This window comes from Eretmochelys imbricata, chromosome 1 (assembly GCF_965152235.1).
Source record: "Eretmochelys imbricata isolate rEreImb1 chromosome 1, rEreImb1.hap1, whole genome shotgun sequence".
Taxonomy (NCBI): domain Eukaryota; kingdom Metazoa; phylum Chordata; order Testudines; family Cheloniidae; genus Eretmochelys; species Eretmochelys imbricata.
In genome coordinates this window covers 207,624,576-207,641,189 of record NC_135572.1, presented here as the reverse complement: position 1 = coordinate 207,641,189, position 16,614 = coordinate 207,624,576, and the positions used below count along the sequence as shown (strand labels likewise).

At 45.3% G+C, this 16,614-nt stretch overlaps 1 protein-coding gene across 1 annotated transcript in view; it reads left to right on the top strand.

The window, feature by feature from the left end:
* Window positions 1-16,614, top strand: part of POLQ (DNA polymerase theta) — a 124,302-nt gene that overhangs the window by 90,656 nt on the left and 17,032 nt on the right. The window contains exons 20-25 of the mRNA XM_077807342.1: window positions 131-324; window positions 3,064-3,201; window positions 4,889-5,063; window positions 11,696-11,825; window positions 14,998-15,116; window positions 15,724-15,908. Coding sequence (XP_077663468.1) covers window positions 131-324; window positions 3,064-3,201; window positions 4,889-5,063; window positions 11,696-11,825; window positions 14,998-15,116; window positions 15,724-15,908 — 941 coding nt within the window. The remainder of the gene's footprint in view (window positions 1-130; window positions 325-3,063; window positions 3,202-4,888; window positions 5,064-11,695; window positions 11,826-14,997; window positions 15,117-15,723; window positions 15,909-16,614) is intronic.

The window sequence follows — 16,614 nt, the reverse complement described above, 5'->3', positions numbered from 1 at the left end:
ACAATGAGAATGAGCAGCCATTGTTTTCTGGGTTTATAAATCTAGCTGAGTTGGTATTTGCCAAATTCAGCTGTAATAGACCTGCCATTGATGTTATAAACTCATTTCTTGGTTTTTCTACTTATTTCAGATGTTTTCCATAAAGTGGAGATGCCCACCCAATACTGCTTGGCCCTGCTGGAACTGAATGGAATAGGTTTTAGCACAACAGAGTGCGAGACCCAAAAACATGTCATGCAAGCTAAACTGAATGAGATTGAGGCCCAGGCTTATCAGATGGCTGGCCACAGCTTCTCTTTGACCAGCCCTGATGACATTGCAGAGGTATTTCAAGGAGTTGGGTAGGGTGATTGCATCTGAGGGCTCTGTCAGATTAACTTCTCTTATATTTGGGTAAAAACCTTGGTGGGCGAGTGTGTGTATGATGATGAGGGAATTGCACTTTAAGGAAAGACAGAAACCAAGTTTAATTCTGATCTGATTGGTTTTCCTTTTCAGCCATCATAAGCCCCAGTCCTGCAAGGTGCTGAGCACTTCCTGCATGGTACTCACCTCCCAGTGACTTCAGTGGAAGGTGAGGGTTGGCAGCACTTTGCAGAATCAGATCTTTAATTTGTAAAGATGCTGTCTGCAGCCCATGATGTATGGGATGTGCCACCTGCCAAATTGCTGCTAGAGTGTTTTGGGCTAATACTGTGAGACTAGTGGCTTGTCTACATTCTGGCTTCTTGTGTGGGTACTTATTCCACACTAAAATTGCCTTTGCGCAGTTTAAATTAATCCATTTGGTTTAAGGTAAACTGCACAGAGGCACTCTTAATGGAGAATAAGGCTGTCCATGCAGGGAGCTAGTGTGGAATAGCTATTGCACTTTAAAGTATACCTTATTTTGCAGTAGCTTCCCCATGTAGACAAGCCCTAGAGCTACTTCATTACTACATTAATATTGCCTTATTTAAAGAGACATTGATGTTTGTATACATGAGCTGTGACATCGCATGGTCTGACTGGTATATGAACTGATTTGTGTTGACCAGTTACTCCTGCCCTCGACATTTCAGGCACAAACAAATGGAAATCTTATTTTAAAAGTTTTGAAACAGGTGCGTTAAGCTTGTCAGAACCTGTGAACTCATTCATACAACCGAATCCTTCCAAAAAGACTCAAGAAAATCAGTTATTGATACATTTGCATATATATAATACTTTTGATCCAAATGGATGCTTTCTACACATTCTGTGTGTGCTGATTACAGCAATAAATTGCAATTACCTTGCCATTTCCTTTCCACCAGGACTATTTTTAACATTACAAACCTTCAAGAAGTTTCAAACAGCTGCCATTTAAAAAAATGCAACAAAAATCTTTCTTTCTTTCCTGCAAATACGGAATGTACCCACAAAATAATACTGGTCTGAAGCCAGTCCTGAACTAGGGATTAACATAAGGTCCAATGTTTTGTGACCAATCAGGGCTAAGAAATAAAATTAAACCTCTCTAAAATTATGTTTCTGAGAAATGTAGCATGTACAGAATTATAATGATTTGATGTAAAGCTTTAGCACTCATTTGAGGTGATCCATATAATTCTGTTGTGGCTTCATCACTCATGAGTCATAGTTTAAGGCTAGAAGGTATCATCATATCTTCTGGTCTGACCCTCATGTATTTCACAGGCCACCATCACCACCCATCAACCTGTACACTAAACCCAAAAAGTGGAATTAGACAAAAATATTACAGCCCTCAGGAGACTCAGCTATCTTGTGTCACAGGCAGAGAACAGGAGGAACTGATGTGCACCAATATCTGAGGTCCCTGCAAGTAGGGAATTGGTTGAGAGATAGCAAGGCGATCCTGGCAAATGACCCACACCCACACTCTACAGAAGAAAGGGGAAATCTCCCAAGGTCATTGCCAGATTGACCCAGGGGGAAAATTCCTTCCTGACCAACATATGGCAATCAGGTAGAGCCTGAGCACGTGAGCAAGAACCACCCAGCCAAAGATCTGAGAGAAAATTCTCTGTACCACATCAGATCACTGGCCTGGCCCATCCCCCGCCGGTGTCCCATCCCCAAACATGGCCATCTCTGATGCTTCAGAAGGAGACACAAACAAATAAAAACTAAGCCCAGAATACGATCATTCTAATTTCATGCCAGTAAAACCTTTATGTTATACAAATGTGTGTGAAAATTACTTCATAGAATCATAGAATATCAGGGTTGGAAGGGACCTCAGGAGATCATCTAGTCCAACCCCCTGCTCAAAGCAGGACCAATCCCCCAATTTTTGCCCCAGTTCCCTAAATGGCCCCCTCAAGGATTGAACTCACAACCCTGGGTTTAGCAGGCCAATGCTCAAACCACTGAGATGCCTGCCAGCTCCAGAATGAAACACAGCAGCTGTTAAATAGTGCAAAATATTACACAACAATTTAGGACAAGAAATAAAGAATTGTGTAGTATTAGGATTACTATTTATTATTCTGTTATCATAGTGCCCGTGTATTTAATGAAAAATAAATACTTCATCATGGCTAGTTTTTTAACTGATGGAAATTGGTAGAAAAACTCCAATATCCAAACTATTTGAAGCTATTCTGTGATGGTAGTTGCCACCATTTCCTTCAGTGCATTTTGTTCTGCGGTCTCTTCCTTGCTAACATTTTTTCTTTTCCCCTTCCTCTCTCCCTCCCTCCCACTCCCATGAGGCCTTTCCATCTCATTTGACATCTTCACTTTTATTTTCATTACAGCTGGCCATTAAGAAGCAAGGATACATGTAACATTACTTTATAGCAGTCAATTACCTTATCTAGAAACACAGTTCCCAAACTTTTAGGATTAGAAAATGAGATTTTAGACTACATTTTGTAGTTAATTAAAATAAGGAGGAACAGCTGAGGGTAACACAGTTCTTTAATCAGCTTTTTAATTATCTGGAGCATTAGTGCTGTGCTTTGGTTAGAATATAGGCTATTTTAATGCTCGGAGTCATTTAATGTTTTCTTCTGCGATGAAAATATAGATTCTTACTGAAATGCTGGCCTCTTTTAGGTCTTGTTTTTGGAGCTGAAGTTGCCACCAAATGGAGACGTGAAAATACAAGGGAACAAGAAAACTCTGGGTTACACCAGAAGAGCTACTACTAATGGAAACAGGGTCAGGTTGGGCAAGCAGTTCAGTACGACCAAGGTACAGTTGAAGCATAGTTCTCATCTGAAAAGTGACTATCAAAAGAATTCCTTGTTACTTCACATATCTGCTCCCTGTATGTATGAGAGTCAGATGTGCTGACTCTGACAAAAATAAATTATTCCTACCTTCTGCTTCTGTTAGCACTGGAGAACCTATTCAGCCTTTGGGGTGTGGGCTGGATTCTGTTCTGCCTTCTACATCAACAGAATTTTAACCAAGTGCCACTCTTCTTCCCTCAGTTACAACTGTGCCTTGGGAAGAGACTGAGGTGTAAGCAAGGACATAACTCTAAAACAGTGGATTTGGATGCATTTAAGTCAGAGCTGAATATGGTGTGCAGCATTTACTGCAAGTCAGAAATTGCACAGATTGAGTTTTAGATCCCAGGTTAAATGTATAGGGCTAATAGTTGGAGAACCTCCCATCAATGAGTCAGTTGTTTGCCTTATTGAAAGGTGCTCAGATACAATGGTAATAAATACAGTATACATACCAATGTAGATACATAAAAAATATTTTTTAAGTGTAAATGGAGGAGATTTGCTTTGGGGGTCATATACTAGTTCCTGTGTGGCAGAACATGGCTGATGAATTTTCCCTGTGACCATTCCTGTGTTCTGTGCTTCACAGAATTTGCTTTCAGAAGCACAAACTTGTTGCGGTCTTGAAATTGAATATCTTGGTAGCATGTATAAGATCTAAGACCAACAACAGGACTGTCAGTTGTTAACTGTTGTGGAACACAGTGCTCATCCTGATTGCCTGGAGCTAATTACTGCTTTTGTTGGACAAAACATATTAGCAGATTTATGTGTTCATTATTTTCAAGACTCATTAACTTGTGTTGTTCTCCCAATATCCCTTTGCTCCAATGTGATAAGTGTGTTGACAAGCAAATACTGATCCCGGGAAACCTTCCAGCAGTGAGGAGATGAGGATGTTAGTAGATTTTGCTTGATGTTCAGCACAGGTGTGGCACAGCAGAGGCAACACAAAGGGGTGAAGGGCAGAAATTAGGTGAGAATACACAACAGGGGTTGACTAACTTTTATGGTGCTGAGTGCTTTACTGAACTATTAGGAGCTCGGGCTGTATTCAGATTGTATATGAATATGCATTATTATATGCCACCTTTTTTGCTTTTGGTTGTACCTTCCTTGATCCATAAGTAGAAATTGCTGTTTGACTTCAACTGCAAGGTTTTAATTGCTAGCGGTCCACTTTGTCCCGGGACGAGTGTGGTCAAAGTCCTTGTTTGGGCACTCCTAATGTATAGATAGAAAAGGAACAATGGTGTAAGAACAGGAAGGAGGAGAGTTCATGATGTGAGAGAGGAGACAATCCAGGGATGGTGCACGCGATAATTTCATGTGACTTATTTGATGAAGCAGACTCTACAAATTTTATTTAGGACTCAAGACACAAGTTAATTCTAATAATTGTTTCTCTGGCTACATGTTATTACAGCAGCTACATGTCATGGCATTCTTGCTGCCCATACAACAAATGTAAGCAGAGCTAATGTTCACATAATATTGAGATGTGACTAGAAAAATTAAAGACTACTGTAAGTATATCGCTCCCTGTAGGTTAGGATTTATCTTTTCTGCAGAACTGAAGAAACTCTTTTTGTAGAACTTGTAAGATAGCTAATAATATATCTGTTCTGCTGTTACCTTTGTAGGATGTTTTGGAAAAATTAAAGGCCTTACACCCATTACCAGGCCTGATTCTAGAATGGAGGAGGATCACCAATGCAATGACCAAAGTGGTGTTTCCACTGCAGAGGGAGAAACGTTTGAATCCTGCACTGGGGATGGAGAGGATCTATCCTATATCTCAGACTCACACTGCTACAGGTAATAAGATATATATGAAATCTTTTCTGATCACCAACTGTGGCAACCTCTGTGGGTGAAGAGGAAGAGTTCAGTACGTTCAATATCTAACTTTCCAACCAAACTAATGACAACTGTTTTAAATACAGAAGAGTGCTAATTTGTATTACGATTAGAGCCTTTAAAATTCTGTGTAGCTTTGCACTCTTCCAGCAATATTACTAGAATGTTGTGAGTGTGTGAACATATAAGTTTCTGGTGTATCCCCACAGATAGTTACAGCATTTGGTTGGGTGTTCAGTGTTTAAAACATTTCTGGGGCACCTTCCATATGGGGATCTCAAGCTACTTCAAAAACGCTAATTAAATTAGCCAACCTCCTTCCCTAGAGTATTATCCCAACTTTATAGGTATGGAAATTGAGGCATGAAGCAGGGATGTCACTTATCCAAGCTATGTCAGAGCTCATCGCATGCATCAGAGCCCATCCGCTCATGATTCCCTGGGTATGTCTCAGGCTACTAGGTTACATGGCAACATGTACTCATGTAGTCCGGCATGCATGACTGCGTCCCAGACCCCTGCAGATGTGGATGGCATTGGTCTACGCCCCTGGTGGACACCGTTTGGATTTCCATTGAATGTGCTCTCCTCCCTGACTTGGTGGCCAGAACTGTGATGGGTGTTGGCAGGAATTCCTCTGTGGCCCCGCTCCCATCAGTGACATTGGTCTCTGATGCCTTGGATCTGGGGTGGGGAGCCCACCTTGGTAACCTCAGTACGGAGGGCCTCTGGTCCCAGGAGGATCGCTCTCTCCATATAAACATAACGGAGGTCAGGGCGATACACTTGGCCTGCCAGGTGTTCTTAACCTACTAAAGGACAGACTGGTGCAGATCTTGATGGACGATACTGCCGTGATGTTCTACATCAGAGGTGGGCAAACTACGGCCTGCGGGCCACATCCAGCCCACGGGACCGTCCTGCCCAGCCTCTGAGTTCCTAGCTGGGGAGGCTAGCTCCCGGCCCCTTCCCTGCAGCCTCAGTACGACGCGCCGCCAGTGCTCTAGCCCGCCGCTCCTGCCGGACAGTGCAGCAATGGCGTGGCTGGCTCCGGCCGGGTGGCGGGGCTTTGCTGCTCTGAGCAGCATGGTAGGGGGTGTTGGATATGGGGCAAAGGGTCCTGGGGGGCAGTCAGGGGGCGGTTGGATATGGGGCAAGGGGTCCTGGGGGCGGTTAGGGACTGGGGTCCCGGGAGGGAGCAGTCAGGAGACAAGGAATGTTGGATGGGTCGGGGGTTCTGAGGGGGGGTGGGAAGTGGGAGGGGATGGATAGGGGGCAGGGGCTAAGCTGTTTGGGGAGGCACAGCGCTCCCTACCCGGCCCTCCATACAGTTTTGCAACGCCGATGTGGCCCTCAGGCTGAAAAGTTTGCCCACCCCTGTTCTGTATCAACAAGCAAGGCAGAGACCGCTTGTATGCCCTGTGTCAAGAGGGTCTCCGGTTGTGGGACTTCGGTGTGCAGCATGCCATTCATCTCAAGGCGTCGCACCTCCCGGGAGCCCGGAATTCTCTGGTGGATCTCCTGAGTAGGTCCTTCTTGTTAACTTCACAACTTCCAGCCTCTAACTTCATAAGCTAAGTAATTTAAAAACAAAAAGGTTTTGACTCACCGTATATTTGCAACAGTCTGTAATGGCTGAAAGGCTGTCCAGTCAGGACCACCTCTCTCCCAGTTCAATGATGTTCAAGAACTTTGAAGATCTGCCTTTTACACTACATCCTTAGCTTGGCTGATTTTGCCTCTGCGTTGCAGGGGTCTCTGATCAGTGCATTTGTTATGCAGAGTTTGGGCTGAACTATTGAAATATACCAGATCAGGTAACCATGGGCTGTCACCCCACAAGGACGCTGTCAAGTACATCTTTATATGTGTTTGTGACCTCTTTTAAATCCTCAAAAGTCGCTGTGTTCGGTCAAGGTGCACCTGGCAGCCATTTTGGCATTCAACGCAGGTCGGTCTTTGCCCACCCCATGAGAGTGCAATTCCTGAAAGGTCTGGGGTACCTTTTCCCGTATGTCCAGAACTTGGTTCCCCTTAGGACCTGAATTTTGTGCTGTCAAGACTCATGGGTCTCCCACTTCAAGCCCCTGGCTTCCTGCTCCCTCCTGCTTCTCTCCTGGAAAGGTCTCTACTTAGTCGCTATAACTTCGGCCTGTGGGGTGTCCAATATCAGGACGCTCACATCGGAACCACTTTACACGATCCAGCTGCGTCTGCACCCAGCCTTTCTGTCCAAGGTTGTCTCCTAGTTCCATGCTGGTCAAGACATATACCTGCCGGTCCTTTGTCCAAAGTCTCACGCGATGGATGAGGAATGCAGGTTGCATACCCGGGACATCAGACGGGCCCTGACCGTCTACATAGATAGAACAAAGCAGTTCCGTAAGTCAATGCAGTTGTTTGTTGCTGTCACAGATAGGATGAAGGGTTGCCCAGTGTCTCCCCAAAGAATATAGTCATGGATCACAGTCTGCATCTGCTACTGTTATGAGCTGGCAAAGGTGCCCCCACAGGTGATAGCGACAGCTCACTTGACTAGGGTGCAGGCGTCCTCGGCAGCCTTCCTTGCTCAGGTGTGGATCCAAGAAATTTGTCAGGCTGAGACTTGGTCATCCATTCACACATTCACTTTGCACTATGCGCTGACCCACCAGGCTAGAGATGATGCTGGTTTTGGCAGAGTAGTGCTCCAATCTGCAAGTCTGTGAACTCCAAGCCCACCTCCGAGGATTCTGCTTATGAGTCACCCAGAATGGAATTGACATGAGAAAGCACTCGAAGAAGAAAAAATGGTTACCTACCTTTTGTAACTGTTGTTCTTAGAGATGTGTTGCTCATGTCCATTCCATTACCTGGAGATGTCGGCAAGAAGGAGCTGAGAGGGCATAGGGCCGGCGGTGCCTGATGTACCACGGCACCACAGTCGGCCCTACGGATACTACTAAGGCAAAAGTCTCTTACGACCGTGCACATGGGTGCGCGTACACCTAGAATGGAATGGACATGAGCAACACATCTTGAAGAACAACAATTACAAAGGGTAGGTAACCGTTTTTTTTTTTCTTACCAATTTTATCCTCTTACTTTTGGTAAACAGAATTTCTCTAGTGCACAGACCACTCCTGGCTCTTCATTTTTAATGGAGAAGCCATCAAGATGGCTTGCACATCTGTATTCTCAATGATTCTACTTGGAATGTACAAAAACAGTAAAGTTTTGAAACATAATAGACTCTGGTAAGCAGTGGTGGATTAGCCACTGGGCCGACAGAGCCTGTGCCCCCGGAAAAATGGGTGTCCCACACCCCGACCCTGTTCCCCGGCAGGAGTGCCATGCAGGCGGGGGGGTGGGCCAAACCCCCATGCCCTGACCCTGCTCCCCGGCAGCAGCGCCAGGCAGGCGGGTGGGGCGAGCCCCCATGAATCATAGAATCATAGAATATCAGGGTTGGAAGGGACCTCAGGAGGTCATCTAGTCCAACCCCTGCTCAAAAGCAGGACCCATACCCAATTAAATCATCCCAGCCAGGGCTTTGTCAAGCCTGACCTTAAAACCTTCTAAGGAAGGAGATTCCACCACCTCCCTAGGCAACGCATTCCAGTGTTTCACCACCCTCCTAGTGAAAAAGTTTTTCCTAATATCCAACCTAAACCTCCCCCACTGCAACTTGAGACCATTACTCCTTGTCCTGTCCTCTTCCACCACTGAGAATAGTCTAGAACCATCCTCTCTGGAACTACCTCTCAGGTAGTTGAAAGCAGCTATCAAATCCCCCCTCATTCTTCTCTTCTGCAGACTAAACAATCCCAATTCCCTCAGCCTCTCCTCATAACTCATGTGTTCCAGACCCCTAATCATTTTTGTTGCCCTTCGCTGGACTCTCTCTCCAATTTATCCACATCCTTCTTGTAGTGTGGAGCCCAAAACTGGACACAGTACTCCAGATGAGGCCTCACCAATGTCGAATAGAGGGGGACGATCACGTCCCTCGATCTGCTCGCTATTCCCCTACTTATACATCCCAAAATGCCATTGGCCTTCTTGGCAACAAGGGCACACTGCTGGCTCATATCCAGCTTCTCGTCCACTGTCACCCCTAGGTCCTTTTCCGCAGAACTGCTGCCTAGCCATTCGGTCCCTAGTCTGTAGCTGTGCATTGGACCCTGCACTTATCCTTATTGAACCTCATCAGATTTCTTTTGGCCCAATCCTCCAATTTGGTCCCTCTGTATCCTATCCCTGCCCTCCAGCGTATCTACCACTCCTCCCAGTTTAGTATCATCCGCAAATTTGCTGAGAGTGCAATCCACACCATCCTCCAGATCATTTATGAAGATATTGAACAAAACCGGCCCCAGGACCGACCCCTGGGGCACTCCACTTGACACCAGCTGTCAACTAGACATGGAGCCATTGATCATTACCCGTTGAGCCCGACAATCTAGCCAACTTTCTACCCACCTTATAGTGCATTCATCCAGCCCATACTTCCTTAACTTGCTGACAAGAATACTGTGGGAGACCGTGTCAAAAGCTTTGCTAAAGTCAAGATACAATACATCCACTGCTTTCCCTTCATCCACAGAACCAGTAATCTCATCATAGAAGGCGATTAGATTAGTCAGGCATGACCTTTCCTTGGTGAATCCATGCTGACTGTTCCTGATCACTTTCCTCTCATGTAAGTGCTTCAGGATTGATTCTTTGAGGACCTGCTCCATGATTTTTCCGGGGACTGAAGTGAGGCTTACTGGCCTGTAGTTCCCAGGATCCTCCTTCTTCCCTTTTTTAAAGATTGGCACTACATTAGCCTTTTTCCAGTCATCCGGGACTTCCCCCGTTCGCCACGAGTTTTCAAAGATAATGGCCAATGGCTCTGCAATCACAGCCGCCAGTTCCTTTAGCACTCTCGGATGCAACTCGTCCGGCCCCATGGACTTGTGCACGTCCAGTTTTTCTAAATAGTCCCTAACCACCTCTTTCTCCACAGAGGGCTGGCCATCTATTCCCCATGTTGTGATGCCCAGCACAGCAGTCTGGGATCTGACCTTGTTTGTGAAGACAGAGGCAAAAAAAGCATTGAGTACATTAGCTTTTTCCACATCCTCCGTCACTAGGTTGCCTCCCTCATTCATTAAGGGGCCCACACTTTCCTTGGCTTTCTTCTTGTTGCCAACATACCTGAAGAAACCCTTCTTGTTACTCTTAACATCTCTCGCTAGCTGCAGTTCCAGGTGCGATTTGGCCCTCCTAATTTCATTCCTACATGGCCCCAACCCTGCTCCCTGGGGGAGCCCAGCATCCAGACCCTGGCTGCGGCCTCCAAGCTTAGGCATAGTTTGGAGCAGGGGGCATTTCCCCCTCAAACAGAGGCGCGGTATGGGGAGAGATGTCACACGCCATTCCCCATTTCCGTGAATGCTGAGCTGCCCTGCAGGACTTGCTCTGCTCACCCTGCCAAGGGAGAAGCAGGCTCTGTCATTCCCATGCAATGCCGGTCGCCCCATCCTTCCAGCATGTTTTTGCTCCTGGGGAGCAGGCCCTGTGCTCCGGGTCCTGTCTCAGCATTGGACACCACCTCCTAGGTCCTAGTGCCTGCCAGTTTCTGCTACAACTGAGAGTGCCCACTGGTGAGGAAGTGGGTGGGGATGGGGATATGGGAATGGGAAGGTGGAAGCAGGGGCCCAACATGTGGCGTTCCCTGGGCAGCAGCAGCCCCAGCAAGGAGGCAATCGCAGTAACACCAGAGCAGTGACATTGCTGTAGCAGCCAGTGGTGGAGTGGTTGCCAGCAGCAGCTGGGACCCAACCGCTATACTGTCCTGTTTTCCGCCCCCCCACTCCGCCCCCAAGCACCGGCAGCCCAGGTACTACTGTAGGCAGGGAACTGGCTTCAGTGCTCACATGTGTGTGCATGTGCGAGCTTTGCCTCCCCAAATATAGCCATTAAACTACACCTATGGCCCTGGGACTCGAGGAGCTCTAGGTCCCTGCTGCAGCCTCAGGGCTGGGGAAACTCTCACCCCCCGCTGGGGCCCAGGGCCATGGGGACGTGTGTGGGGAGACGAGCTACTCTGGCCTAGGGGTTGCAGTGGGGGTGAGGGGGAAGAAAGGAGCAAGGTTGATGAGCCACGGTGGGGGGCAGAATGGGGCTGATCATGTGTGGGGCAGGGCAGTGCAGGAAAGGGGCAGAACAGGGTGGGACCATGGACAGGGAAGGGGCGGAATGGGGGTGGGACTGCAGCGGTGGGGAGAGGCCCCCACTTGTTCTGGCCCAGGGCCTCACAAAACCTTAATCCGCCTCTGCTGGTAAGCATTCCTATTAAGACTGAAGTAATTTTAACAGAGGTAAAATTGGTTCTTTTTAAGGTGTTTGACAAGTAATAATTTTAAGTTTAGTCTCATTTCCCCCAAGATGTTTATAGTTCAGAAAGCAGTGATTTTGACAGATGGATTTTCTTTGTTCTCTGCTCTGCACAGAAATATTTTAGTGTGTGTGTGTTCAGGCTGTATGTTCAGATGTATGCTATGCTTACATTTAACTGTTTCCTTCTTGGTCCTTATTTTCTTCTTGCTCTTGTTCCATTTTAGGTCGCATAAGCTTCATAGAACCTAATATCCAGAATGTGCCGAAAGACTTTGAGATTGAAATGCCAACCGTGGTTGGAGAGAGCCCACTGTCCCAAGCACTAGGGTGTGGCTCTACTTTTCCTGGGGGCAGGTAGGAATGTGGCCAGCACCGATTCCACTTGTGCTATTTCTGTTAACTTGATTGCCTTGTCAGTTTTCTTTTTTCTGTATTTTACAGAGATTGATATAGGCTGCTTTCATGTCTGATGATTGACTTGTTCAGTGTTTTGCTCAGAATTTAGAGAGGATAAATGTCTGAAAATAATGGTGCAATGAAATACCTGATAATACTAATAGTACTTAGCTCTTACTTAGCACTTTCTCTTTGGAAAACACTATACAAACATTAATTAATCTTCTCAACTGCAGTGTGAGATAGGTTCATGTTATCCCTGTTTTATGCATGGGCGAATTGAGGCATAGATTAGCAGAACTGGGATTAGAACTCAGGAGTTGGTTGATTCTGGCTTTTAGGGCAATTCAGCGGTGCCTTTCAGAAAACAGGAGAGAACTGGCAGATGTAGGAGAAACTTATTTTTAAATGCAGCTCTTTTGTGTATCACAGAACTTCTTAGATCAGATAGCCTGGGTGAACAAATTCTTTACATTCTTAGGTGAGCCTTGCATGAATCACTAGGTTCTAACAGGTCACTACTGTGTAGTGTGGTGATACACAGCTGGATCTAGTGCCACCTTCTGCCACTGGTGGGCTTCAGGTGGAACAGAGCAGCTCCAGCCCCCAGAGGCTGCCACCATGGGACTTTTGGCTTCTCTAGAGAATACAGGCTGCTTTGGGGATATTTTTGTTCAGTGTTACAAAGGAAACACATAGTGTTTCCTGCATATGGTCCCTTCTGCTTCTGCAGCCCCAATAACAAGCGTATGTAACAAGGTGTGAGGTAATATCTTTTTGTGGAGAAATTGGTCCACCTTGTGTCTCTAATATCTTGTGGCCAACATGGCTACAACACTGCATGCAAGTGTGTGTGTGCACATTTCGGATTCAGAGATGGCTCTGGACTCCTCAGTCACTGCAGAGGGGATGATGATCGCTGCTGGCAGGCGTCCTCTTCATGCAGGAGTCGGGCTGCTTCCAGGATTTCCCCTCACCACAAAGGGGTGCAGGGCTCAAAGTGCATATTACAAAACTATACTAAAATCCAAACTTTAGTCTCTCACCCCAGCACTCAGACTCACTCACAGCAGGCAGTAGCCTTGGACTAACAGCCAGAGCAGAGCTGGCCATATGGTGACTGATCTCACCTACAGAGTTGGAGAGCTAACTCAGCCTGGCTGGGGGAAGTTCTCCCAACAAAGCTCTACAAACTGGGAGTTGCCTTGGAGAGGGAAAGGGCCAAGCTGAGAGATCTTGCTTTCAGGTCCCCAGAGGCCAGTTCTCAGGGAAAACCCTGCATGCAGGTGTGGGACTCACCAGCTCCCCACAACCAATCCTGCACATTCCCTGGCTGGCTCCAGACTGCTCCAAAATGGCTTCTTCCCTCTCCTGAGCTCCCTGGGAGGACCTTACTCCCGATTGGTTGCCGAGCAGACTGAGTCTGCCTTGGCTCCACCTCTCTACCAAGGTCAATGTGCCTCTCCCTGAGCTACTAGCAGACAGAGTCCCTGGAACCTAGGTAATCTCTTCGGGATTACACTTCATTCAAAATTAGAAATGGATTGGGAGGAGAAAAAGCAGGAAAGCCTGTTTACCTTCTGCAAGCTGTAAATAAAAACAAGGATGAGATCTACTAAATGTAAATCGTGAAGCACATCGTGACCAGAAACAATCAGTTCAATTCACTAGTTACAGATAATACCTCATTTGTTTAATAAATTAGTTTTAAATGCAAAACATGTTTTAATAAACTCTTTGAGAATTGGTGCATCCAGCACATATTAAGGTTGTTTTAAGTTTCTTATTAAATATTTTTAAATGCTCTTTTTGTGCTTATTGAATTAAATTTTAATTTCCATCCATCCAGATCTTGACAGAAATCACAAAAAAATAATAATCTAGTTGTCACACTGTCTGGAGTGGCTCATGACCATGCGTTCCAACCTCAGGGCAGCCTGTCAAGAAGCAGGGCAGAGACCCCAAGCTGGTTATATATTCTTTAATTAGATTTCATCAAGTCAGTAACAATGTGAACTCCTAAAGCACTATAGGAGTCTTATTATGGAATCAACAGATAGTCCCCATTGGCATTCTAGTCCATCTTGCCACCCAGGCAAGTTGGACTTAGTGATAGATTTGTTGCTATACACCAACAATCACAAAATATTCAGGTTGGTCCCAGTTCCAAGAGATCAGTCACTTACTCCAGATCAAGTGCACCATAGATGTCTCACCAAAGATTATTGTTGTAGCCAATCCTATAATAAACTAACTAAAGGTTTATTAACTAGGAAAAAGAAATGAAAGTTGTTTACAAAGTTAAAGCAGATAAACAAAAACACACAGATGAGATACAGTCTTAGGTTCAAAAAGATGATAGTGGCTACTATAATATGCAAGCTTTATATGTTCGATAGGGCTAACCCAAGCTAAACAGCTGGGGATCGCTTGCACATGCTTAGAAATATTCACCCCTCAGAGTTCAAGCAGCATAGGGATACAATTTCTCCTTAACAGGGATTTTTATTCCCTTTCCCCAGCATTCAAACTGGTGGGATGAGCGTTTGTGCACATCTCCTCTTCATGGGTGTGTGGGGAGCAATCCATGAAGTCTCTTGCTCACAGATGTACCAGAATGCCTTGTCTGATGCTTGTAGACCTTCCTTTGCTGGGGAGGAGATAACACCTCTTATAGTAAACTACTATTTCACACTTGGTAATGCGTTGCCCAACTGTGGAGGTTTACAGTCTTAGCAAACATTTTTATAGTTAAAGAGCAAACATTTAAACATTACTTTCTAGCATGGGATACAGATATTACAAATTGGCTTAATACATGCAGCATCCTACAAGCATTCCATAATGTCTAAACACATTCTTATAACTCTAATATCTATTTTAACAATACTAACACACAGACAATCCAGACTTGTTTCCAGCTATGCATTTGTCAGTGTTTAGTGGCTTTGGCATGAGTTAGCACTTAGACTGCCAGAGTCCGACTTTGAAGGAACAATACAAAGTTATTTTGACTGTTCGTTGTTTTTTGCAAATGGTTAGTCTGATTTTAAAAGTCATTGTAACCACAGTTGATGCAACAATAGGCACTGTAACAATCAGTTGAGTAAACAATGTTTTGTCTCCACAGAGGTAAAAAGCTGTGCAGTACCTTGCCTTGTGGCCTCAAGGTTCTGGCTGATGAAGGACCCAAAGAAAGGGGGATGCCATTTTCTGTTAGCATGAGGCATGCTTTTGTTCCTTTTCCAGGTAATGATTTGGTATTGCACTGTCTTGTATCTTTTCATTGAGTTAAACATATAGCTAACGAAAATCTAGATCTAGCAGTGAAGGGAGGAAATGCGGATATGTACATCTTTTTGGGCAGGCTGATTGGCAAAACTCTGAGCAGCAGCAGCAGAGGCAAGCCCTGAAGCTATTCACTGACAGGTTGGGACAGGATAGCGCAAATGAGTTCTCACCCAGCCTCATATCAGCTAAAAGTATCTGTAATGGGAGGCAGAGGCATGAGAGAGAGAGAAGCTACTAGAGCATCATATTGGTGAACAGCTGTTCAGAACTGGGGCAGTAAGTGTAGTTTTCTATGCAGTAGTCTGCATAAGCAAATGAGTTTCCACTGCCTTTCTCCTTGGGCAGCCCTGTATTTACACTTATCTAAAGATACCAGTGTGAGTGAGTGGAGAAATCTGATTTGGCAGTGTGTTGCATTTTCTTTGCTCCTGTGTAAAGGATGACCCAAGGGCAAGGTAGATGAGGATCTGGTTTGTAATTTCTTAGGTGATGGACTTGGACATGATAGCTGAGTGTTAATTTATGAAAGGTTATTGTTTGGATTCATTCGGTCTGTTGGCTGCAGGAGGTTTAATCTTGGCTGCTGATTACTCCCAACTCGAGCTGAGGATCCTTGCTCACTTGTCTCGTGACCGCCGGCTCATTGAGGTCTTGAACAGTGGAGCTGATGTCTTCAAGAGCATTGCAGCTGAGTGGAAGATGATTGATGCTGAAGCTGTTGGAGATGAGATAAGGCAACAAGCCAAGCAGGTAGTCTTTGGTAAAATTTCTAAACTCCATCAGACATAGCAACTTAATGGGTAGAAAGGACTTGATCAAAGGTTATTATTGAAGTAAAGGAGCTCTCTGCCTCTTCAAAAACCTGTTTCCTTTGGCTATTAGATTATAAAATGAGGGAATGTAATAGTTTCTCCACCCCCTCCAGGAGATACAATAGTTGCCAAGTGGCCTCTACCCAGAATATTTTTAAGCACTCTTTCAGGAGGTTTTGATGGATCTGTCAAAGAAAACTATCTCCAGGAAGATGGGAAGAGGAAGAGGGGGGTTCATAATTTTCTGCAGTTATCAAAATATATTGGGATTTGAGACCCAGTATTATATACTGTTGGCATGAACACATCAGAGCTTAAGCTAATAGCTGCAAATTCTGAAGATTTTCTAGTCTTTTCTCCCACCCCCATTACTCTTAAGTGGATTACTTGGAAAATGGGTGAAGGGAAGTTGCATTTTTATGGTGCATCGGTTACTTGCCCCTTCTAAAGGTAGGATACTGGACTGGATGGACTAGTGGTCTGATCTGTCGCAGTAAATCTTATGTTCCTCAGAAGATTCACGTTCAAAATGGTGTCCTTGAAGTGTGTGATAAATGTCATTTCTCCACGAATGCAGAGTTATGATATCCCTAAAGCAACAGGATCCAGACTGAAATCCTAAAATCATTTACTCTTTTCCACAG